Below are 25603 nucleotides of genomic sequence, written 5' to 3'. Positions count from 1 at the left end.
TACTTATTTCTTGGACCCATAAACTCGTAGAGCCCCTCCACACTAATGCGCGAATCGCGGCGCGAACGCGAGTGTGGCGTCGATATCGCAGATTGCGAACTCTACTCCACACTCGCATTCGCGGCTTCGAGCTGCAATTCGCGCACGAGTGTGGAGGGGGCTTAGGAGCCAAAAAATGGAGTGTAGAGCAGGCCACCACAAAGTCTTTGTTGAAAATAAAACTCTATTCTCGCCGCACACTGACATTAAACATGCGTTAAACATTAAACAGAAGAAAAGTCAACAAAGTTGACAGTTTTGATTTTAAATGGATTGTATTCATAAATTTTTACTGTTGTCGAAACATTTTAGTATATTTTAATGTCTTCCGTGTTTAGAGGTCAGGTGTTGAAGAGCCTCGTTGTGTTTGGATCGCAGTATCGACGGCTGTCCACCAAGCAAGGTTTTTAAACTGAGACATCCACATCTCATCTTCGGAGTTTTGTGATTCTTAAGCCCCGTCTCCATATCGCGCGGCAAACCATCGAACATTGGCTCGCGCGGCAGCCGCGCGCAATGGATACCGGGCGCATCGAGTTGGCTCGCGTGACAGCCCGGTATCCATTGCGCGCTGCTGCCGCGCGAGTCAATGTTCGATGGTTTGCCGCGCGATATGGAGACGGGTCTGGAAAACGTAATAGCGTTTGTGCCGCTGTTGTTCATTTTTCTACTCCAGCACTTAAATGTGTCAATTAAATGACTGACAGTGATATCTAAAGCAATGTCATTTGAATGCTTTGTCTATAGGCTCATAAGATGACTGCTAGCAGTCATCTTATGAGTATAATACAACTGCTTTATTTTTTTTAAAGATACAAGTTCCGATCATCTTGATTGAAAGAGGTATGTTTTCATTTACAATAATAACTCTTTTTTTTTTTTAATAATAACTTTTTTTTTTTAATGATAACTCAATTTTTTTTTTTTTTTTTTTTTTTTTTTTTTTTTTTTTTTTTTTTTTTTTTGCTGCAGCTGTCATAGAAAAAGTAATGTATGCAACAGCTCATAATTGGTTCTTAAAATTCTCGGGTCTTTTTTTACAAAACTCGACTACGTCTCGTTTTGTAACTTCGACCCTTGAATTTTAAGAACCCTTATTATATCACTGTTGCATAAACTACTATTTGTTTACCCACTAAAAACCTTGGTGTACAGTTCCAATGGTAAAATGAAATAAAATCTAATTAGCTCGAGACTTGGACTTACCTTCGGTTCACTGTAACATGCCTGTTAAACTTTTATTGTCAATAAAAATATTTTTATTGTTATCTATTTATATATGGTTTTCACTAGTCTACCGGTGTAGAGTACGAGGTTTTTATCGTTTTTTGCGCGTGACAAATAGCAAATAGCAGTAACATCATGTTCACACTAAATGTGGAGGGTTGAAATATGACTAGAGCAGACCAAGATAACTCTGCAGTATTGAAGCTTGTATTATTTTAAGAGTCAAAATTGTAAGAAATTGTGACGTTTAAATAACACTTGCACGTCCGTGATATAAAAATCACTGCAGAGTTATCTTGGTCTGACTGTAAAAAGCTCACATCTACGTTTTCGTCGGAAAATTTCTACTAAAGAGGGATATAGAAAGTGGTATGTAATATGTAGTATCCTTCCCTTAGCAGAAAGTGTCTTCCGCCGACTATAAGTTGACCCGCGGCTAAGTCTGTTAATCCGCGAGCTGGGGTCTACTTAGACTGGCACTATTGGGAAGACGTGGACGCTCAGTTGGCTTGCCATCTCTTATAACGCATGCGTGGGCGTGCTGTCTCTATCACGCGCTATGACCCTTAAAGTGGTAACCCACTATAGCATCACAGCGCGACCTTGGTGCGTCGCACCCACAAGTGAGAGCGAGAAAGAGATATCTGTCTCTCGCTCTCACTTATGAGTGCGGCGCGTGACCTTGAACGCTCCGGTAACGTGGTGTTATTTCTTTAGGATGTCCAAGAGCGAAAACCATCCTGCTATCAACGTTGGGCGTAATCGGGGCCGGTGCAGGGGCGCTTCTATACGCCCTCGAAAACGCGTACGTGGAGGCCTCTTACGCGGACTTGGCTCACGCGCATCACCAGCCGTGGACCCACGACGGCTGGACCCAGGCGCTGGACCACGCCAGCATCCGACGCGGGTACGAGGTCTATAAACAGGTAACGTTGGCACAAAGGTTGGAAAGACAGTTACTGCAACATGGGGTCTACTGCGGGCATCTTTCTATGTCTCTTTAATTAAGCCATAATTGGAGTAAAAGAGAAAGATCGCGACGGTCCGCCCCGGCGCCCTCCTTAAGCCCCCTCCACACTCGTGTATGAGGGCCCTTTAGAAAACCTGCTTAAAGTCATAACACACTATCGCACCGTACCGCAACCTTGGTGCGTCGCACCCATAAGTGGAGCGAAAACGAGATACCCTTTTCTCGCTCTCACTTATGGGTGCGACGCACCGTGACCTTGAACGGTGCGATAATGTGTTACGTTACGGCTTCTAAATCTGTCGCGTCGTCGTCACTTGTTTTTACCCGAGATCCGCTCATTCTTTTGTTCGAAGTTGGATTACTAACTATATGGGGCATTATCTATGAAAAGGGACCTTATTGTAGATGGCGCTGACGCCGCACATCGTCGCGCGGCATTGTATTTATATCGGAGCATCGTTAATAATGGCGTAAGCGCCATCGACAATAAGGTCCCTTTTCATAGATAACGTCACATATGTACATCGGTGTAGGTACTTAACTTCAACCAAACGTGTCACCGCAGATATGCAAAGCGTGCCACTCCTGCCAGTACATAGCGTTCCGCAACCTGGTGGGCGTGACGCACACCGAGGAGCAGGCCAAGGCGGAGGCGGCGGAGGTGATGGTGCGGGACGGGCCCGACGAGACCGGCGAGTACTTCGAAAGGCCAGGTACAAACAGCAACACTCCTGTACATCGGTAGACCTTATTACAAAAGGCATAAAGCCCCCTCCAGACTATGTGCAAAATCGCAGATCTGCAAAATCGACTCCACACTCGCGTTCGCGGCTTCGCGCACGAGTGTAGGTGTAGCCCCCTTCTAAGGTCCACCGATGGACAGTTAACAGTGTGGGCGAAGGAAATAAAAATGGCCACGTCTGCCGGCATCCATATTTTATATTTTTGCCGCCTCTGCCACGGGTTGGGCAAGCCAACGCACCATCGCCCAATTAAACACGGAATTATAAAGTTTCTGTAAGCTTATAAGTTTGTTTACGATACACATATGGTATCCTATCCTTGTCTAACGATCTCGTATTGTTATATGTTTAGAGCAGTGAAGAACCTATTTTTGGCACTCAACTTTCTGTCAAGGGAGAGAACCTAAAAATGTCCCGCAGCGGGACACCGGCAGACGAGCCGATATTCCTTCCTGGCAGCAGCGGGTGAACGGCAAACGTCCAGGCCGCGTAGCCAAGATGCCGATCGCTTACGCTCCGTAGCGATCGAAACGCAACTGTCACTGTCGCACTAATATGGAAGAGTGATAGAGAGACATAATGCTTCTCGTTGTCGAAGCGATAGCGATTGTAACCTTGGCTAGGTCGGCAGGGGCCCGTTTCTCAAAAGCTTGTAACTTGTAATAGGTACAAGTGGAAGTCTCTTTCTAACAAAAGTTGTCAAATTGTGACATGCGCTTGTATTACAAGTTACAAGCTTTTGAGAAACGGGTCCCAGACATGTACAAATGGCGTCTACCAGACGAAGAGATAAGTATCACTATTTAACACCACGCAATTGAAAGGAGCCTCATTATCACGATGTCACGTAGACAAATAGGACCATCATGTCCATTCACGTTGATGATAGCGTTTATAACATCAACACTTTTTCAAGTCACTTCTCATTTGTCAATTGACTAATTGTTATTTCCAGGCCGCCTGTCCGACTACTTCCCAAGTCCGTACCCCAACGAGAACGCGGCTCGCTACGCCAACAACGGCTCCTACCCGCCGGACCTGTCCCTCATAGTGCTTGGCAGACACGGCGGCGAAGACTACGTCTTTTCGCTGCTCACAGGTATACAAAGGGTCAGGGAATAGGGACTGGTAGCTTAAGTGGAGTCTAGACCAGACGTGACAATTTTTCGCTAATCTGATGAAATTGTCCGATCAAATCAGGACGTGCGGACGCAAACGCCAATTTGGCTTGCCGAATTCGACTGCCGATTATGATCGATATTACCGATAAAATGGGGTGCGGACGCAAGAATACCAATTTGTGACGCTAGTATTTTCGTTTTGGTGCATTTTTTTTTACTTGCGGGTTGAAATATCACCATAAATCTTAAATTGGTGATTAAATTGTAGATTGACGCCAATTATTTTCCTGATCAAATCGGTCGATTTGCCCAGCCCGTCTGGACCATGGCTGGACACAGCTTTATCTTACAAACGCCAGTGATCTGCTAAGCCCCCTCCAGACTGAGCGTGAATCGCGGCGCGATGCCGCGAACGCGAGTGTGGAGGGGGCTATAGGGATAAAAGAAAAAATTTGGGACTAGCGCTTTATACGCCCTAAATAGCCCTAGATGTGTCCCGCCGAGTTTGTTGCCGGTCCCATATTGGGATACCCTCCTCCAATTGAGGGGGGATTTAAACCTTCTCGAGGCAGAGGTGTAGGGTTGGAGCCGGTGTAGCTTTATTTGACGTTCATAAGCGCATTGTAATGTGTGTACTTGAATAAACTATCTCTTATCTTACCTTTAAAATGCTGCAGTCTGTTCCGGCGGCGTTCTCTTACTATTCTCCTATCTCATCTAAAAGTGATAACAGACTATCGCACCGCACCGTGACCTTGGTGCGTCGCAGCCATAAGTGAGAGCGAGAAACAGATATCTTTCTCTCTCTCTCGCTCTCTCTTATGAGTGCGACGCACCAAGGTCACAGTGCGGTGCGATAGTCTGTTATCACTATAATAATATGTGGTCAGGATACGTCCCCGCGCCCGCCGGCGTGGTGCTCCGCGAGGGACAGCACTATAACCCCTACTTCAGCGGCGGAGCCATCGCTATGGGAAAGGTAATATGGGGCATTATCTATGAAAAGGGACCTTATTGTCGATGGCGCTTACGCCGCACAGCGTCGTGCGGCATTGTATTTATATCGGAGCATCGTTAATAATGGCGTAACCGCCATCGACATAGGTCCCTTTTCATAGATAACGTCACATATGCTATCACAATGCTCAGAAAATAAATGAGAAGCGGAATTGATTGATTTCTTATAGTGGTAACACACTATCGCACCGCATCGTGACCTTGGTGCGATAGTGTGTTATCACTCTAAACAAAACAGCTTAAGCTTAAAGCCCCCTCCAGACTATGCGCGTGAATCGCGGGCGAAGCCGCGTACGCGAGTGTGTAGTCGATTTCGCTGTGTGGAGAGGGCTTTAGATATAAATGACACGCGATTTTCGAACAATTCAAACGTAGTGTAGCTAACCCGCGATTTTTAAAATTTGCCGCCTTTTTCTACTGACAAGATTTGCTTGACCAAGTTTAAAAATGTTGCCAGCTACTCGAGGACGACGCCATCGAGTACACGGACGGCACGTGCGCGACGGCCGCGCAGATGGCCAAGGACGTGGCCACGTTCCTGCGCTGGACCTCAGAGCCGGAGCTGGACGACCGCCGGCAGATGTCCATTAGGTACCATAGAGAAATATAAGTACCTAAAGAAAGAGTGGTAACTCCATACATCAGTTCTCTCACAAAAATGCGAGTAATTTCGTAGTCGACATCTAGCGTCAAGTAGCGGACATTATCAGTTCTGCTAGTTGACAATAGATGTCGCGGCAAAGTAAAACTTTAAGGCCCCATTCGCATGCATTGTAATTGAATCTGCCGACAGAATAATATAAAATGAATTAAGCTAAATTCGATTTAAAGTCCAAGGCTTAAAGTTGAAAATCCAACAACGCTTGATAAAAAGCCCGCCTTCGTGTGAATAAATACACATGTTTCCATATGTGTCATTCAAATGCTTTTTTAACGCGCGTTTGTAAAGCGCTCGTGCGAATGAAGCCTAACTATCGATACGTGCGTCGCCGCACCAAGGTCGCGGTGCGGTAGTCTGTTACGGCTTTAAATCTGGTGTAAAAGTACTTTTTTTCTGCAGGCTGTGTCTCTGGTTCACCGTGGCCTCAGCGCTGATGTGGTTCTTCAACAGACACAAGTGGATATCCATGAAATCTAGGAAGCTCGCTTACAAGCCCGTCGCCAAGTGAGGCGAAATTAATGATTTTGGATTATGTGATACCTACTTAAAGCCCCCTACACACTCGAGCGCGAATCACACTCCCAGACTGCGAAATCGACTCCACACTCGCGTTCGCGGATTCGCGCACGAGTGTGGAGGGAGCTTAATATATCTACGTCGTTATTCATCAACGTCTAAGTTAATTAGCTGATAATCGTCGTTTCTCCCCTTGGAGGATATAATCAAACGGAGACGCCATGTCTGTAATTTTCTGTACAAAACAGTCTGCCGATTTTTGCGGGGGAGGGGAACGTCAAATGTATGCGTAACGTAAAAATAGCCATGTCAGATAAACGTCAGTCCATACATTGTGTATGACCGTTGGCCGCCTATTTTTGACAGAGGGGAAAGCCTGTTAATGGCTACTCCGTTTAGTTGTATCCTCCAAGTTTCTCCCTCTCTATAGCCCCCTCCACGTAGATCTGCGGACTTGACTCCACACTCGCGTTCGCGGCGCGATTCGCACACGAATGTGGAGGGGGCTTAAGGCATACAGAACGACGATCATCAACTGATTAAGTTATCAGCCGTTTATGAATATCACCACTAAGTATTTATGTATATACTACGATAATACAGGACACAAAGAGTACAGTTACGCAAGTTTCGGAATGTTTCATGTTGAAAGTTCTCAAATTTTTTCACAGAAAATAAAGGAAACTTTTATTTTGGAAATGGATACATAATTTCGATTCCCATGCACAGCGCCATAGGTATAAAATATATATACTTGGTCAACCAGATCTTGACAGTAGAATAATTTTTAAGAAAAAAAAACCGACTTCTATGCGGCCCGGTGAAAGATTATTGTAGATGGTGCGCTATGTAGAAAAGGAAGCATTTCGTTTCTGTAAGGCTCGCAGTTCTAAACTAACCTAACCCACTTTTGTTCGGTTCTGTGAGGATAGCAGTTCAAACCTAACCTAACCCACTTAACGGCGCATGCGGTGCGGTGTACGGGGGTTTGAGCGGGAGGGGTTTGGCCTCATCATACTTTATACCTACATTTTATGGTAATTATGGTAATCATAGTGGTTTATTTAGTTTAGGTATCATAGGTCCGGGTCTGTGTCCGAGTCCGGGTCCGAGTCCGGGTCTAGTCCAGGTCCGAGTCCGAGTCCAGGTCCGGGTCCGGGTCCGAACCGGATCCGGGTACGAGTCCGGATCTGGATCCGAGTCCGGGTCCCAGTCCAAGTCAAAGTCGAAATTCGAAATCACCAAACATGTAACTATGCGGCGTTGAAGAGTTCTGTTCTGATCATCATCAGCAGTTCCAGTTCATCAAATGCGACAGTTTTTAATGTTAATGTATTATTTTATGATGAAAATACAGAAAATTCTATACGTGTGCCTTTAAGATTTGAGGAGTTCCCTCGATTTCTCATGGATCCCATGTTTAGAACTTGAGCTTGACATAAATATGGCTTAAAAACCTAACTTGCTTAACAAACATAACGAAAAGAAAAAATCGCCAAACGCGAGCTATGCGTCGTTAAAGAGTTTCGTTCTGGTCATCATCAGCAGTTACACTTCCTCAAATGTTACTTTTTAAATGTATATGCTTGATTTGTTGATTAAAACACAACAATCACTATATGTATGCCTTTAAGATTTGAGGAGTTCCCTCGATTCCTTATGGATCTCATCATCAGAACTCGAGCTTGACAGAAATGTGGCTTAAAAACTAAACTTGCTTAACAAACATAACGAAGAGGACAAATCGCCAAACGTGAACTATGGGTCGTTGAAGAGTTCTGTTCTGATATCATCAGCAGTTCCACTTCATCAAATGCGACAGTTTTTAATAAAAATGCTTGATTTTCTGATGAAAATACAAAAATCTCTATACGCACACCTTTAAGATTTGAGGAGTTCCCTCGATTCCTCATGGATCCCATCATCAGAACTCGAGCTTGACAAAAATGTGACTTAAAAATTTAACTTGCTTAACAAACATAACGAAGAGGACAAATCGCCAAACGTGAACTATGCGTCGTTGAAGAGTTCTGTTCTGATCATCATCAGCAGTTCCACTTCATCAAATGTCACGTTTCTGAATGTATATGCTTGATTTGTTGATAAAAACACAAAAATCACTATATGTATGCCTTTAAGATTTGAGGAGTTCCCTCGATTCCTCATGGATCCCATCATCAGAACTGGGTTTTGACAAAAACGGGACCAATCTGTATGCATATACATACAATCAAAAAAAGAATTTTCAAAATCGGTCCAGTAATGACGGAGATATGGAGTAACAAACATAAAAAAAAATAAAAATAAAAATAAAAAAAAACATACAACCGAATTGATAACCTCCTCCTTTTAGATTTGGAAGTCGGTTAAAAAGGCGGCAAATTTGGAAAATGTAGGTGCGAAGGGATATCGTCCCATAGAAAATTTGAATTTCGCGCCTTATTTCACTGACAAGATTTGGTTGACCAGCTATATATAGATGGTCAAGCAAATCTTGTCAGTAGAAAAAGGCGCGAAATATAAATTTTCTTCGCGCCTACATTTTTCAAATTTGCCGCCTTTTTCTACTGACAAGATCTGCTTGACGGCTTGACCATCTCCATAAGACGGTTCTGAAATTTTTCCATGTGAAAATTTCGCAATTTCGGAAACTTTCCGACAGCTCATCATGAATACAGATTACAGACCATAGACATTTAATATTATTTACTTAATCTCTTATTGCGATCAATTTTAGTTTAACAAGAATAAATCTGTTCAATAATGTAATTTTAGTCTTTCAAGTCATTTCCGTCAGTAAAAAAGCGGCAAATTTAAAAAATTTAGGCGCGATGAGTAATCGTCCCATAGAAAACTTGAATTTCGCGCCTTTTTCTACTGACATTGTTGTTTGGCCGGCTATATATACTTAATCTAATATTATACTTGGTCAACCAGATCTTGACAGTAGAAAAAGGCGGCAAATTTCAAAAATGTAGGTGCGAAGGGATATCGTTGCATAGAAAATTTGAATTTCGCCCCTTTTTTTACTGTCAAGATTTGGTTGACCAGCTATATGTTGATTGCTTCCGTGATGTAAAATGGGTGAGTTTCTTTCATTGGAAACATTTGTAATTGCTCTATAAATAAATTAGACAGACTTTGTAATTGTTTGTTGTTGTTTTGTCTTTGTAGTTCATCAGGAAATTTAGCTATAACCAGGCGTGTCTCACTCCGCGATTTCGTCGCTTTGCTACAGGTAGCTAAAAGTACATCCATTCGGCCCCTTTTGGAGAAAGCCATAAACCGCGCGTGGCGCTGTCGCCACCTAGCGGCCATCTCTGTGCTGATCGTAACAGACGCGTTTTGTTAGAGAGTGAGTCTTCTGTACTTAGTACTATTATTTATTCTGTGCTATAATCGCGAACACCGAAGAAGTTCGCAAATTGCGGGAATCTTTCTGTCACTCTAATTACGCCTTAATTGGAGTAAAAGAGAAAGATATGTAACAAATTAATAGTGGAAAAAAAAAGAATAATCTAGAAACAGAGTATTTCATGATAGTAATAATATATTTCATAAAAATATGTTTTAATTATTAGTATCGCATACGCTGGTTAAAACAATAGAAAATATGTACTTGCAATTTAAAAGTAAAGATAACTGCATACCATGCAAAAAAAGTATAGGTAATTAGGTAGTTACCAATATACAGTCAGCAGCAGAAGTTGCTAAGCGGGCGAGGTGTTCTAAACCTTGACACTGGTCTGTCTAGCTATGACGGTTCATGAGATACAGCCTGGTAACAGACAGACAGACGGACAGTGGAGTCTTAGTAATAGGGTCCCGTTTTTACCCTTCGTGTACGGAACCCTAAAAACTAGTTTTCACTTGCCACCATGCTGAAGTTTCTTATGTTTATCAAGATCATCATTAGTACTAAACATACATTTACACTTTTTACATTTATACCAAGTTACAACAACATTTTGCTTTTCTTTCTTTCTCTTCTGAACTTTCATCTTTTCATGTTTCATCCCCTTTTCTTTAGGAGACTGAATAATCGTCATTTCATCTGAATGTTTAGTTTCTAGATGCTTATTCAGATTGCTAACCTGTCTGAACCGCTCAAGACAGAACTGACAACAGTGAGGTTTAATCCCTTTGTGTTTCAAAACATGATTATTCAAAGATGTCTGGTGCGTAAACTCTTGACAACATATTTCGCACTTGTATGGTTTCTCCCCAGTGTGTAATCTTGAATGAGTTTTCAACTGTCCTTTAAAAGTAAAGCGCTTTGCGCAGTGTTTACACTTGTACGGCTTTTTGTTCTCATGTGTACATTTATGTACAAACAGTGTCATTTTTGTTTTGTATTTTTTCTTACAGATATTGCAAGAAAAAGTTCGATCGTTAGAATGTGTTATCATGTGTTTTTCCAAGCCCAATGCATTTCTGAACTCTTTATTGCATAATTTGCAAACTTTTTTTTGTCTACTGTGTTTTCGCAGGTGTCCGATCATACCAACTTTGGCGAAAATTAGTTTTTCACACAGATCGCAGCTGTAATGCTTGATATTTTTAATTTTACACATTTCGCATGAATGTGGTGGTTGGATTGCCTTTTCAACTGTTTTTACAGGTTTCTTGGGTGTTATTTTAGTACCTGTAAAGAAAGATTTTCATTTAAATTAGAATAATGTGTTTCAACAGAAAAGGACAATGGCAGGATATTCATCAATGCAGTCATGACTAGCATGAGGGCAAAAAAAAAACAATGTCTGAATTTCAAGACATTTTTTCATACAAATATAGGTAATATGAATGAATGAAACGGCAGCTCAGCTTGCTCAATGGTTCACATGGAACGGCTTAGCTTTAAACCTCAAAAAGACACATATTTTGCATTTTAATCTTTCGGGCCGCATTGTCACTCCGTTGACAGTCAAAATTGAGGGTAAAATACTCGAACAATCATCCACTACTACATTTTTAGGTTTTGAAATCGATCAGGGCTTAAAATGGGACAAGCAAGTTGACAAACTGTGTAGTAGACTGGGAAGTGCGTGCTTTGCCCTGGGTCGAGTTGCGAAGGCTGTAGCTCCAGAGGTGGCCCGGGCATGTTATTTCGCCACCGTACACTCGATGGTACAGTACGGTGCAGAGCTTTGGGGACGCTGTGCCGAATGGGAGAGGGTCTTTCGCTTTCAGAAACGAGCGGTCAGGATCATAGCGCAGGTGCCAGCAAATACCCCGGCAAAACAACTTTTCAAAAAATTAGGTATCCCCACGCTGCCTGCGATAGTCGTAATGCAGGTAGCCATATACGTAAGAGACAACCTGGCAGCATACAAGACGAACAACATGAGTTCATATTGATCGTAAATTAGTGAAATCCAACAAACTAACTCACGTGATGGGCCCCGCAATCTATAATAAATTACCCCAAAATATAGTTGAAGCGCCTAGTTTGTCCAGCTTTAAATACCGCCTAAAAAACTGGCTAGCTGAGCGCCCGTTCTACAATCACGAGGAATTCTTATTGAATAAATTATGAGTATTAATTATTATTACCCACTGTCATGTTGACCTTTAACCGTATTAATTATGTACTAAGTATTCTTAATGTTACTATTATAATTTTCTTCCTTGACGTGTAAAATGACTTTACAAATAAATGAGTATGAGTATGAGTAATATTGTTTAAAGAGAAAACTTGTAAAAGGGTTGACCAACTTTTTAGTGTCGAATAGAAATAGTTGTCCAGGAGAAAAACTCTTAGTCCTCTAATTCACACAAAGCCATATATAGCAGTTATAACATTGAAGTCTATTGACAAATTGACATAGTCTGTTAATCCTATACTATCCTATACTCTTTATTGCACACCTCACCAAACTCGTAGTTTACAATAAATTTACAGTAACATAAACAAAGACAATAGAGGTAACAACAGGCGGTCTAAATCAGGGTAGGTCAGGGTTAATGTTAATTAAACTATATTTTTATGAATCAATTTTTTAATTTTTTAAACATGCAGATTACGTCTGCGAGCGATATTCCATATTTTTATATTAAAGGAAAAAATGGAAAAATTACGCTTCCGGCAGGACTTGAACCCGCAACCTCCGCAATCCGTGCGTTAGCTCTGCCAATTGAGCTACGGAAGCCTACCAGAATCTTGCGAATTTTTCCATTCCTTCCCTCATGCATACACGCCTTTGGGGTGGCGTATAGCGACATCTACCGAGAGACGATTACATCTCTGTAACGGCACCGGAGTCTCAAGTTGCATTGAGAATTCACCAGTAACAATGTGCTAACCCGTACTAAATCAATTTATTATATTTTTACGGCATGCACTCGAGGATTAAAATCCTGATTTTATGGTATTTAAAATTACTGCATCACCAAACTGCCCTGAGTGTGATAAAATAGAAGACGTCCATCATGTGTTGATGGAATGTGTCCACAACGAGGTGCTGAGTGACATAACATTTATCAAAACTACCAACTTAGGGAGTTGCAACGCCGTCCTGGCCTCGCCTCTATCGGACGAGGCCAGGATGATGTGCAACCTATACTTAAAAATAATGTAGTGGTGTAAGTAATGCTACGCTTCTACATTATTACTTGATCTCACTACAGGGGTGACATAGTCACTGTGTGACAAAACGCCTTTAAAAATTAAGATTAAAAAAAAAATTACCAAATATGCATCTTTGTGGTAATTATAAGCCATTCTGGGCTATAGTCAAGGTGGGCAGTCGGTTGGAGGGAAAGTGGTGCTGATTGTCAGAAAGATACAATCTTATGGAACATCCCATATGATAGCTAGCGGCACCCGTTTTTAACAAATTTTACTCCAAGATTTAACATAGAAAAGCCCACAAAAAGTGAGAAGTAAATATGTGTCAGAGTGATATGAAGATATTCTGGAGAATGTGTGAAATTCTAATAGGTGTCTCGGGCGCAGAGCAAGCTCTTTCTTTGCCCAGCGGCGGTGCAAAGGTGCAATGCAACCATCCTTGGCACCATTCCAGAGGCAGGACACTTTGGTGAGGTTTTTTATATTGAAGTCCATAGTTTAGTGTAGGAAAGCGTGGCGCGGCCTTGTGAAGGCCCTTTGCACCTCTGGGGTGCCATAGGATAACAACAACAAGTCATAGTTTAGTTTAGAATAATTTACTTGTGTGTGGAATAGATGATAATTATTTTCAGGACTCACCAATAAATTTCAACGTAACTTTCGGCTTCCATATTTCCACGGGACCAATCACCAGATCCTCGTCTATTTCATGGTCAGCGTACAGACTTCCTAAAGACCCGGCTTCGCTAGGACTCTCCTCATTTTCATCATAACTCTCCCGAACCCTTAACGACATTCTGAATAAAGGAAAACGGCGCAAATTCGGCAATTTTATTTTATGTTAATTGTTTTTTTAGTTATTTAATTCATAGGACTAAAATAACTGAGTTAGTATTTATTTATTTTTGTTTTGCACACAAAACAAAAACATGTCATTGTCAGGTGAACGCAAGGTCAGCAAAAGACGCTGCCACAGATTAATAATCAACTGTAATATAGCCAGTTTAAACTCTCGTAGTCGATTTAGACTCTCGCGCGAGCCACGAGACGAGAGTGTAAGCGGTGGGCTCGCGGCTCGTCTCGTGGCTCGCAAGCTCGTCGAGCTAATATAATTTAAACACTAACGACACGGAATAAGGTTTATAACCGAATGACAAGCCGAACGCGAGTGTAAACGGTGGACTCGCGTCTCGTGGCGCGGCTCGCGGCTCGTCTCGTGGCTCGCGCGAGAGTTTAAACGGCTATAATAAAATGCGTAAAATGCAAAATGCAGGCTTGCCAACAATGCCAACATATCAACTTTTTAGTATCTAGCCTAAAGGCCGTAACAGACTATCGCACCGCAACGCGACCTTGGAGCGTCGCACTCATAAGTGAGAGCTAGTAACATCTCTTTCTCGCTCTCACTTATGGGTGCGACGCTCCAAGGTCGCGGTGCGGTGCGATAGATGTTACCACTTTAAAAAGTAACATATAGCTGGTCAACCAAATCTTGTCAGTAAAAAAAGGCGCGAAATTCAAATTTTCTATGATATGATATCCCTTCGCGCCTACATTTTTCAAATTTGCCGCCTTTTTCTACTGTCAAGATCTGGTTGACCAAGTATATATCTAATTTTTAAAATTAAACGCATTTTTATATATTATTTAATTTAAAAATTTCTTAGTTTCTCAAAATTACTTTTTAAAATAAAACTACAATTTATTGAGTGAACTTGCTTTTTATAGTGTGTCAAAGGTCCAAACATAGACAGAGAGAATCATACTATCTTTGTCTTACACTAGTACTAGCACCCAAAAGAAGAAGGATGAGTATAGTTTTTTTTTATTCCTATTTACTGACAAGATTGGTGACCCAGTATAAATTAGAGAAACACAACTCCAACAGCTGTCAAAGTATCACCTTCGTGCAAATACATCGTAATAAGCTCTAAAACAAGGTAAAAAGGACTATTTTTGCTTGTCCGTTGTACATATGAACTGATGACAGGTGAGGTGAATGGCCCATTTATTTTATTTTTACAAGTTTACAAGGTTGTTTAGAATTTTCATTTAGTTGTTTTACCTGTTTTACCTTACCCTGCATTCTTTAATTTTTGACACGTAGTAGAAAATATGTAGTTTTAGATTTATCGTGACAAACTGACTTCTGTTTAGTTTCTTTTTTACTTTTGGTTCTTGCAGACTACTTTGAGATTTGTTAAATTATCTTTTAATTATGTTGGACTATTAATATGTCCGTGAAAAGTGTGAAGTCAGAGTCGGAGTGGAATGGAAAGACTAGTGAAGTTTTGTATGAAGGACATGAAATCAAACAAGAACTAGTTTTGGGCCCTATAGTGTTGCAGCGTTCTGACTTGGCCCATAAGCTGAATGGTATTTTTTTTAAATTTGTTTTTTAATAATATCAACAAACTAGCGTATCAGTACTGTCTTAGATTTTAGAGCATTAGAGAAAATTTAAAACCTCAAAAGGAAAAAACGGAACCCTTATAGGTACACTCATGCGTCTGTCTATCTGTCTGTCCAAACCAAAATAGTTCTTTACCTACAGATGACAGGAAAACCTATTAGAAATGTGCAGTCAAGCGTGAGTCGGACTTAATGTACGGAACCCTTGGAATGCGAGCCCAACTCGCACTTGGCCGGTTATTTAATTTAAATAGCTATACTTATAAAACCTTATCCTACTCCTTAAAATTTAGTTTTCCAAATTACCACTCCTATTAATTTAATTTTCAGGCCAAAGTAAATTGGTGACAAACAACAATAAGGCTGCTATAGACGCTCCGGCCTTGGGGTCCGATGACATGGTGCATCTGATGTCCGAGAACATAAGTAGTGATTATGGTAAGTGTGTTACCATAATCAAATATATTAGTATACATTATTAAATTGTACAACGGGACTTAATCATGTATCTATGTTTTAAGATTTACCTCCAACGTTTCGAGGACGGCGTTGTCCCCTTGGTCTCGGAGAAGATATTAGTATAGCTGGTCAACCAAATCTTGTCAGTAAAAAAAGGCGCGAAATTCAAATTATCTATGGAACGATATCCCTTTGCGCCTACATTTTTCAAATTTGCCGCCTTTTTCTACTGACAAGATCTGCTTTACCAGCTATAGTTTAATTACCTAGAAACTTGAGCCTTCTTTTTCGTTCGTTCGTATTTGTCGTGCTACTTCAGTCAACCTCAGTACTTTTTGTACCGAGACTGAGTGAAATAACAAGACCCGTTCATATGTTTCCGGGAAAATACGATGGAAAATAATTATGCACTACATCTGTACATGCATTTGTATGTGTGACATAATTATGTATGTATTTAGCTAAAGTTAATCTATATGTCTGTTGTTACCTCTTTAAGCTTAAACTGCTGAACTGGTGAATGAGACATTAAAAAGGAAACTGAGTTAGACCAGAATAAGTCTGCAACGATTTTGATAGCACACGCAGTGCAAGTGTTATTTTAAACGTCAACGTTCTATGAAAAATTGACATATAAATAACACTTGCACTGCGTGCGTGTGCTATCAAAATTGTTGCAGACTTGTCTTGGTTAGGGCTGCCATCTCTAAATTCGCCGAACACGGACATAGACTTTAAAATTAAAAACCCGGACATTTGGCGTAACTCGCATTTTTTCCCCGGACGTGTCCGAAGATAGGCAGTAATTATTAAAAAAAAAAATTGCTTTTTTTTATTCTAAAAAGGTTTTCACTGGACACTTTTTGAAAACCTTCCCGGGCAGCCTCCAAACCAGGACAAATCCGGGGAAACCCGGACGGATGGCAACCCTAGTCTTGGTCTAACTCTACCATGCTATCCTTGCTATTTCCAGGTCAGAATAATGCCAATGTCAACCAAATAGACATGTCCCCAAAACCAGCAAGTATAAAACGGGAGCCGGCTGAAGATGACTTACTGCTGGTTGAAGACCTGGGCACGAATGAGATGGTGCGGCTTGGCTTGACTCCTGAAACCATGGGCGCTGACTATCAAATCTGTGAGTGTTTTAATAATGTATTCTATTTATTTTTAACGTCCAACGCAAAAGAGGGGTGTAATATGTTTGACCGTTGTGTGTGTGTCTGTCTGGCACCGTATCAAAAATTCAGTAAATTTTTATGTCGTCATTGTCTGTTAGTTTATAACTCCTCCTATACATATGTAGATCCCTGAAAGGGATAAGTTTGCCTTTGTACAAATGTTTTGTGTTTTTTTTTAAGTTTTATGTTTCTTTTTGTACAATAAAGTGTTTTACTACTACTTCTATAACATACTATTATTCTTTACAGATCAAGACAAATTAACAGCTGATATTAAAAAGGAACCCGCTGCGCCCACGTTAGCTTGTGCTGGCCCCCAGAGTACCACGAGTGCCACGCCTGCCTCGCATCAGTCGCATGTCGACGCAGACCTTAAGGACGAGCTTTTGAAGGACGAGGTTGCTGATTGTGAAAATGGTAAGAGTTTAAATTCCCTACTATAACCATAGAGAAATCTAGTAAGACAAGAGTGCTCACTTCATACATCAGTTTTGGTACCAAAAAGACTATTATTTTCAGTGTCGACATCTAGCATCGAGTAGCGGAATTATCAGTACTGCTACTTGACAATAGATGTAGCTACTCGATGCTAGATGTCGACACTGAAAATAATAGAATAGTAGTGTTTTTGGTAGCAAAACTGAGCAATCTATGTATTTTTTTCTCTACGCTATAACTTATATATAAATTAGGAACCCGCTCCGGCTTCGCAAGGGTTAACAAATTATACATCTAAACCTTCCTCACTATTGATAGGTGAACACCGCATGAAAATCCGTTCAGTAGTTTTGAGTTTATCGCGAACATACAAACACACAAATACACAGACAGACGCGGCTGGGGACTTTGTTTTATAACGTGTAGTGATATAATGTTATAAAAGCTACCTATAGTACCTAACTCAGTCTGCCTAAAATAAATCTGAATAAATTAAAAGTGGAAAAAATTCACTGTCTTGGGTGAGACTTGAACTCGCGACCACTGGATCCCTACAGTCTGGTTCGCAGACGTTTCTGTTCTGCTTGATAAAAAAATTATTTATTTATTATGTTTTTTTTTAATAAGAATTTATAACACATTTCAGGCGTGTATCGGAGAAGCCAAAGAATCAACAATAAAAAGACAGAAGAAATAAAACAACAGTTTATCAAATACAGCAGCAACTTAACTTTCGAAACCGATTCGGAATATAACGATACCGATTCAGAATATGACGAGAAAAAATCAAAACAAGAAACTTCAGATAGTGATGAAAAACCGAATTTGAATGTAAATAAAATAAAAAAAGTTAAGTCGAAAAAACGTCATGTTTGTGACTTTTGTAATAAAGAGTTTAATTTCAGAGCCGGTTTGACTAACCATATAAGAACACATACTGGTGAAAAGCCATATTCATGTGATATATGTCCTAAAAAATTCTCTGATTACGCTGTATTGATCCGACATAGACGCATGCATTCTGGCCTAAAACCCCACGTTTGTGACGTCTGTGGCAAAAAATATAGCGAAAAATATCTATTAAAAAACCATAAACTAGTACATACGGGTGAAATGCAATATTTCTGTAAATTTTGCCCGAAACAATTCGTTAATTCGTCGAATTATAGGAGACATCAGAGGGTTCATATGCATAAATATGAATGCGACATGTGCAATAAGCGTTTTGAGAAGAAAGATATGTTAGTTTCTCATATTGGTAATCATATGAAACCCAAACCTTATGCTTGTAAGTATTGTAAGAAAGGCTTTTTTCAAATTGGGCATTTGAATAGGCATTTGGTTATACATGTAGGGACGAAAGAAACGTATAAATGTGGTAATTGTAAGCAGAAATTTACGCAGAAAGCGTCACTGAAAAGGCACCTCGAGAGAAATGTTTGTCAGAAAAAAGTTTTGAAAAAGTAAACACTTTTTCAATGTAGAGAATTAAAACATTTGGTCTGAGAGATAACATTAATAGAATTTTTGAATTATGGTTAAATAAATAAATAAATACTGTTATATTTTTGACAATTTTGATAACACTTTTATGTATAAGTAAGTAGTTTTCATATTTACCTACTGTAAAAATATTAACACTATATTTTAAGTGGTGAGTTTTTTATTATGATGAATGTTAATATTTTATACTTTATTGGGAAAGCAATATTTTTTTTATACACTTTAAAAGAATAAGTAGGTATAAAAATGTTATATAAAATATAGTAAAATAGTTATGTATTCATAAATATGTGCCTTATGGAGATATGGGATCAATGATTTATTATAACTCAAGATGTTATAGGCGTTCCAAAATTGAAGCGCTTACCTTGTGACAAATTGTACAAGTTGCCTTTAGTCGCACCCGAGCAAGCGAGAAATATGCACGTGCTAACGATATTCCGCTCACCAAAAGAGAAAGAGACACGCTCATGTTTTAAAACGAGTATGACAAAGATGAATAGAATGCGAAAATTAATCAAAAATAACAGATTCCTTCGTAGGTATCGAATAAATATGGAATGGAAGTATTTTTTGTGCTCATGTCTATTTTTTTATTCGGTAGACTAGAATGACGTTTCATAGTATGAAATGACATTTTATGTTCATACTATGAACTGTCATTTCAGTCTACCGAATAAAAAAATAGACTTTTTTATGTATGAGTATAACTTATCTATAGTTATATATAATATCATTGTACTTATGGAATTATTTCCGTCCATTTTGAATAATAATATTTAGATGAATTGTGCCTTTATTACAATATTTTTATGATAGAAGAATGTATTAGGTATATTGTAAGTTATATCTGACTAACGTTATTATGTAGGTATTTGTTACTAACATAGTTAATGAGCAATACATGAATGAATAGCCCTATAAACCTTTAAATAAAATAAAATAACTCGTGAAGATCTTAGTTTTCATATATATATTATTTGAATTATATATAGTGTGTCAAAGGTCTGTTTGATTTCAAACATAGACAGAGAGAATCATACTATCTTTGTCTAACACTAGTACTAGCACCCAAAAGAAAAAGATGAGTATAGTTTTTAGGGTTCCGTACCCAAAGGGTAAAAACGGGACCCTATTACTAAGACTCCGCTGTCCGTCCGTCCGTTCGTCCGCCCGTCTGTCACCAGGCTGTATCTCACGAACGGTGATAGCTAGACAGTTGAAATTTTCACAGATGATGTACCTATTTCTGTTGCCGCTATAACAACAAATACTAAAAACAGAATAAAATAAAGATTTAAGTGGGGCTCCCATACAACAAACGTGATTTTTGACCGAAGTTAAGCAACGTCGGGCGGGGTCAGTACTTGGATGGGTGACCGTTTTTTTGCTTGTTTTTTTTTACTTGTTTTGCTCTATTTTTTGTTGATGGTGCGGAACCTTCCGTGCGCGAATCCAACTCGCACTTGGCCGGTTTTTTTGTTCCTATTTACTGACAAGATTTGTTCGACCCAGTATAGTTACGCAGGGTAAGTATAGCTGGTCAACCAAATCTTGTCAGTAAAAAAGGCAGTGTGTAAATCCAATACGGGCGATAAATTAAACCAGGTATAGAATTTATCTTGTAATCATTAATTTAGATTTTTTTTTAAGGTTAGGTACCTTTAATTATGACCCCGTTATAATTATTTGAATTATTGCCTAAAGGAGGCATATATGGAACGCCACATATATAAAATTTACATTATAACCAAATAAAATATGTTTTCGCAATAATTGACTTTTATTACCTATTATATTATAAAGTATTCAGTATCCATTAGCATTTCCATGGTGTTTATTTTTTATGAATAATTTAAGATATCGAAGCTTCAATCAATCGCTATTCCGTAGTATTAAATTTTGTACTGAGAACCGACAACGTTGGGGCCTTGGATATAACATAGATCAATATATCTCTTTCTCGCTCTAACTTATAGCTGCGTCATAACGCACGTACGGCGACTACCTAGTAGAATGGCGATGCAAGCAGGGTACGTGTCGCCGCGGGGTTTTGAGCAAACGCTCGCATGCTACTCGCCCTCGCTGACCGAAAAACGAAGTAAACATGCCTTTTTGCGCCACAATAACCTACAGATTAAGAAGCCAGACATCAAATTTGTTTAAAGGAGGCGTATCCATTCACCACGCACACAAGGCGCTAGCTAGTTTTTACTACCGTTGCGCGAGTGTTAGTAAATGTGGAGAGGAACGAGCGGCGACACCGGTTCCGATACTAACTGTGCGCGATAGCCATTCTAACATAGATGGTAGTATTTCTCATTCTAACCTCTTAATATGTTCTGTGACCTTACACATTCGAAAACCATTAAAAATAATGAACAATACTAAAGCTCAAGCAAATCTTGTCAGTAAAATTTGCCTCCTTTTTCTACTGACAAGATCTGCTTGACAAGCTATAATTCCGCCGCACCACACCAAGGTTGCGATGCGGTGCGGTAGTCTCTTATGGCTATAATCATAATCAAATCAAATTCGGAGCCAATTTCGTTATTGCGTACACACAAATTGTCAATTTAATCAGATTGTGGGATTGTCCCGTCTGGACACTACTTAAAATGTATGTCCGTAGGAGCTGGGCTATAACCGCAAAAACCGAAGTTCGCAAATAGCGGGCATTTTTTTTGTCACTCTTATTACGCCTTCATTGGAGTAAAAGAGAAAGATCCCCGCAATTTGCGAATTTTGGTTTTCGCGGTAGCCCCTCTGGTAGGAATAATATACAACGATTTCTGAACGTAACTCTGCCCATGTAGACGCGTCGTCGCGTCACTAACGTCACTCATTCACAGTTCATTCCACGGATTTAGAGTTAATAAACTGGATCGAGTACATTGACCAAAAAGTGTGTCCACATGAGAAGTCAAACTAGAGCCCTGCATCTCGTTCTAATTAGGGTGACCATAAGACATCTGTATGTGGGATATTAGGATAACATGAAATATATCAGTAGGGTGTGACATTTTCTAAATAAAGTGAAATTTTAAGTAGTCGGGTTTTTTCTTTCATTTGTAGTCGGCCTCTTTAGCACTCACTCATGGTATGTTCATAAAGGTAGGCTTCCCTTTTGTCCACTTCAGCTTTTTTTAAGTGTAAGCGTCATTGAAGATCTGTTTAGCAAATATGACGTTTTTTTTAAAGTTGGTGCCTTTTTTCTATTGACGGAAATGTGTCCTACCTATAAAGAATCGATTGCATATATATAAACAGTTTGACACACCTTTTCCGTAACAAAATATTATGTATAAATGAGAGTCTGTAATGTTTAAGGAGTTAAGCACTTTGGTTTTTAATTTTGGCAATTGAAGGGATGTTTACAAAAACAACATAACTGACTACACTGGTTGACACCTGAAACGATTAACATGTTCTTAAAAAAAATGACAACCGCTCTAATCAGTTATGTTGTCTTTGTAAACATCCCTTCAATTAGGTATTCTATAACAAATCTTAAATTAAACATGCCGAAATAAAGACATACCTAGTAAGTTAAACTTACTTTTATACTGGATCAACCAAATCTTGTCAGTAGTAAAAGGCGGCAAATTTGAAAAATCGCGGGTTAGCAACACTGTGTTCGAATAATTCCAAAATCGCGTGTCATCTGTGTGTTATCTGTGGAATGTGGATCGTGAATGACAGCCATCATCTTATTGTTTACATTCTGAATCGTTTCTATTTCAAGAGAAATTTTTGCTGTCACCATTAAATACCAAGATTATGCATGACCTCAAGCAAAGCTAAGGTGCCTGCAATGTACAATCATACTCGTTGACGGTAAACATTACTAAAATTTGAGGTTATGATAATTCCATAGATGGTAGTATTAAGGGCGGAAAAATAAACACGTTTTGGTTCGATGTACATTGCTGCTATTCCTAGCGCAATTCTGCTCTTTGAGTGTTACATGGTGTTACCCTACTTTAATTTGCAGTACATTGCTACTGACAAGATTTGCTTGATGCACTATACATTACCTACGTTAATAATAAGAATTCTGTGAGACCGATTCACAACGTGCCGACATCATAGTCACCCTAATGAGTTTGACAATGTTGTCTTGTATTTTTATAGTAAAATGTAATAATTGTGGCTTTCTTGTGAAACAATATTCCACAATTAGCAATTATTTCACTCCAACAACCTTTAACATAACATTTCTTCACAATTTTTAAGAAATTTCGCATTCACGTGTTTTGAAGAAATGTCATCAAGTTGGGGATACCAATTAATATTTAAAGTTACTACAAATCCTACCATACTAAAATTTAGGTTTTTTTTGCTGTGTATGCGCTTGGTTTAATCAGTTAATAATATTGGCATCATAATTATTTACAAATTACTTAAAATATATCAGAACTGTAATCTGAATATAGCACTAAAATTGTATAAGAAGGTAATTAAATTCAGTAGTTTAATGATATAATTTCTACCACAATGGTATCTTTTTAACATTGGCAACATGTGCGAGTGAGACACAGGGCTCGGGTTTTTTTATCTCAAGTGGACCGTTTTCTCTAGTCTGGTACGAACAACTTTCTGTCTCGGTGATAAGGTTTAAATTAGTATGGCAAAAAAAGTGACAACTCGCTCCAGTTTAAAAAATATAACTTCATGGTTCATTCATCTTTTCTTTTCGTGCTTTTATCCTTGAGATTTGAGAATGGTTCATATTTATCAGCTGTTTAATTTTGGCCGACAAACTAATATAGTTGTGTTAATAAATTTCAAAAGATTTTCGGGAAGTTATTCATTGGAACAACCGGTTCGCTATCGATTTCCAACCTCAAAAATAGCCGCATGCCTAAATTTTATTGGTAAGTAACTAGATAAAGGCAAGTGGAGGTTATTTTGTAAGTTTTACTTTATGTGATGATGTAATAGCGACAGGTACGGCGATTTGACGATTTCTTATTTAAACAGACCCAAGACCGCATGTGGGAGCATTCCGTGAAGTTGCCCCGCGTTGCCGTCTAGCGTTGTCACGCACAACGCAAATTTTCTGTAGATTTGCAGCTATATTATGAGTTCCTTTTTCTGTGACAAATGGTGAAAAATATGCCCAAAGGAATAATTATCGGCTTTAAACGCCGAAAAAAGTTCTAATACACGAAATAAAATGCGTTTGTACGGGACTTCCTTCATCGATTTCTGATCGAAAAAGACCACGCGTCTCATCTCCATACAGGGTTTTCGGTGCGGGAATGATTTCGTGTATTTATAACTTTGTTTATTGTAAAATAATTACCAAACTATGAATTAAACGTAGGTAGTAAGGTAACGTACGTTTTACACAACACTGGCTAAACCAGACTGGATGCAGACAGGCCAAACAAGCCATGCCTGGCATCAACGGTAAGCTCACAAGGGCACTCCTTCAACTAGGAAAAGTTCGACTGAGTATGGTAACCAGTGTCATAACAGGTCATGGACTTTTTAACAAACATCTTTTTATAACAGGTGTCACAGACAGTCCCCTATGCCGTGGATGCATGGAGAAGGAAGAAACAGCCTCTCACGTGGTGTTGGAATGCAGTGGAGTTGCCCCATACAGGGCAAAACATCTCGGATCCCCGAGAGATCTCCCCGAGGTCCTACTCAACATCATAGGTTTGGTAGGATTCCTTGAGGAGCTGGGCTGGCAGGACTAGCCCCTATCACGCAAAATAGGCGCAGGACGTCGAGTTGCGGAAAATCGCTAATACTACAATACAATACAATAGGTAGTAAGATCCAAATGTGCTTAGAAATGTTAAATTAGTATCGTTTTTTTACAGTTTTTACCTGTTATTTGGCTAGTGTAAAACACTCCTGCACTGAAAACCCCGATGTATGCTCATTTCTCATGATTTAGTTCAGAATCAGGTTTTATCTAAGTTATATCCTCCTAAGGCCCAACGAAAAATTGAGTATGTAGTCAGTACGGCCCGTAGTCCTAACAGTAGTACTATTGTTTTATACTCATTCAGACCCAAGTACTTAGAAGACTTTTTTTTATTGTATTTTATACAGCACCTACTACAGCACTTTGTTTTTTTTTTTGCGAATTTGTTAAAGGGCTCACAGACAAAACAAAACAGTCCTTTAGAAGTTCGTAATTTAATAACAAAATGATGGGTTTTCTATTAAGTCCTACTGGTAGGACCGTGGTTCGCTATGACTACACAATTGTTGAAGGAACTGGGTCTGAATAACAAAGTTAATAAGTACTATGGGTAGGACCTTGGGCCTTAGGAGGATATTTGTTGATTTCTGAAAATGGGGACTTAATTTTATTATATTCAAAAAAAAAAACAAAAATATTTATTTCATGTGATTTACACACATAGCTATATACAACAATAAACATACAAGAATTACACATAAACACAACATATACACATTAGAACTGACACATAGATATAAGTAATACAGTGGTAGCCAAACTCAATTTTTGCTACCACTGTATCACACTTGTAGGGGAATGTAGTCCCTCACAGTGGAGTATTATGGGACAGTCTGGTTTCTCCGCTATCATTCTCAAGATGGTGTTGGGACTGTCCCTCACCCGGCGCATCAGGGATGCGGCGCGCCCACGCAAGGTCGCCTGAAAACAATCGACGCCCGCCTCAGCAAACATCCCTGATGCGCTACAGAAGCGAGGCAGTCCCATCGTCACCCGGAACGCGTTATTATATTATACCCCGCA

General features: G+C 39.5%; 1 protein-coding gene and 1 long non-coding RNA gene across 2 annotated transcripts; both read left to right on the top strand.

Annotated features, from left to right (window-relative positions):
* The first annotated feature begins 266 nt into the window (after window positions 1–266).
* On the top strand, window positions 267–6286 carry LOC134660434 (uncharacterized). The gene is made up of 7 exons (XM_063516177.1): window positions 267–442; window positions 1984–2192; window positions 2802–2949; window positions 3935–4078; window positions 4991–5079; window positions 5575–5708; window positions 6178–6286. Exons 1-7 carry the CDS (start codon window positions 361–363, stop codon window positions 6284–6286), a joined length of 915 nt encoding a protein of 304 aa, XP_063372247.1. The 5' UTR covers window positions 267–360.
* An 8841-nt stretch (window positions 6287–15127) lies between these two features.
* Window positions 15128–17215, top strand: LOC134660591 (uncharacterized). The gene is made up of 3 exons (XR_010097896.1): window positions 15128–15238; window positions 16707–16871; window positions 17164–17215. It is a non-coding gene; the product is annotated as an uncharacterized LOC134660591 (long non-coding RNA).
* The last annotated feature ends 8388 nt before the right edge of the window (window positions 17216–25603 follow it).

Source organism: Cydia amplana, chromosome 27, assembly GCF_948474715.1.
Source record: "Cydia amplana chromosome 27, ilCydAmpl1.1, whole genome shotgun sequence".
In the NCBI taxonomy this organism is placed as follows: Eukaryota; Metazoa; Arthropoda; class Insecta; order Lepidoptera; family Tortricidae; genus Cydia; species Cydia amplana.
The sequence above is the reverse complement of the archived record's forward strand: the minus strand, read 5'-3'. Positions and strand labels throughout refer to the sequence as shown.

Bases quoted from the DNA above. Each gene is read 5' to 3' on its own strand.
- LOC134660434 (XM_063516177.1), top strand. From the start codon at position 361: ATGTCTTCCGTGTTTAGAGGTCAGGTGTTGAAGAGCCTCGTTGTGTTT. The intron at 443-1,983 runs GTTTTTAAACTG...TTATTTCTTTAG, and splicing joins ACGGCTGTCCACCAAGCAAG to GATGTCCAAGAGCGAAAACC. The intron at 4,079-4,990 runs GTATACAAAGGG...ATATGTGGTCAG, and splicing joins CGTCTTTTCGCTGCTCACAG to GATACGTCCCCGCGCCCGCC.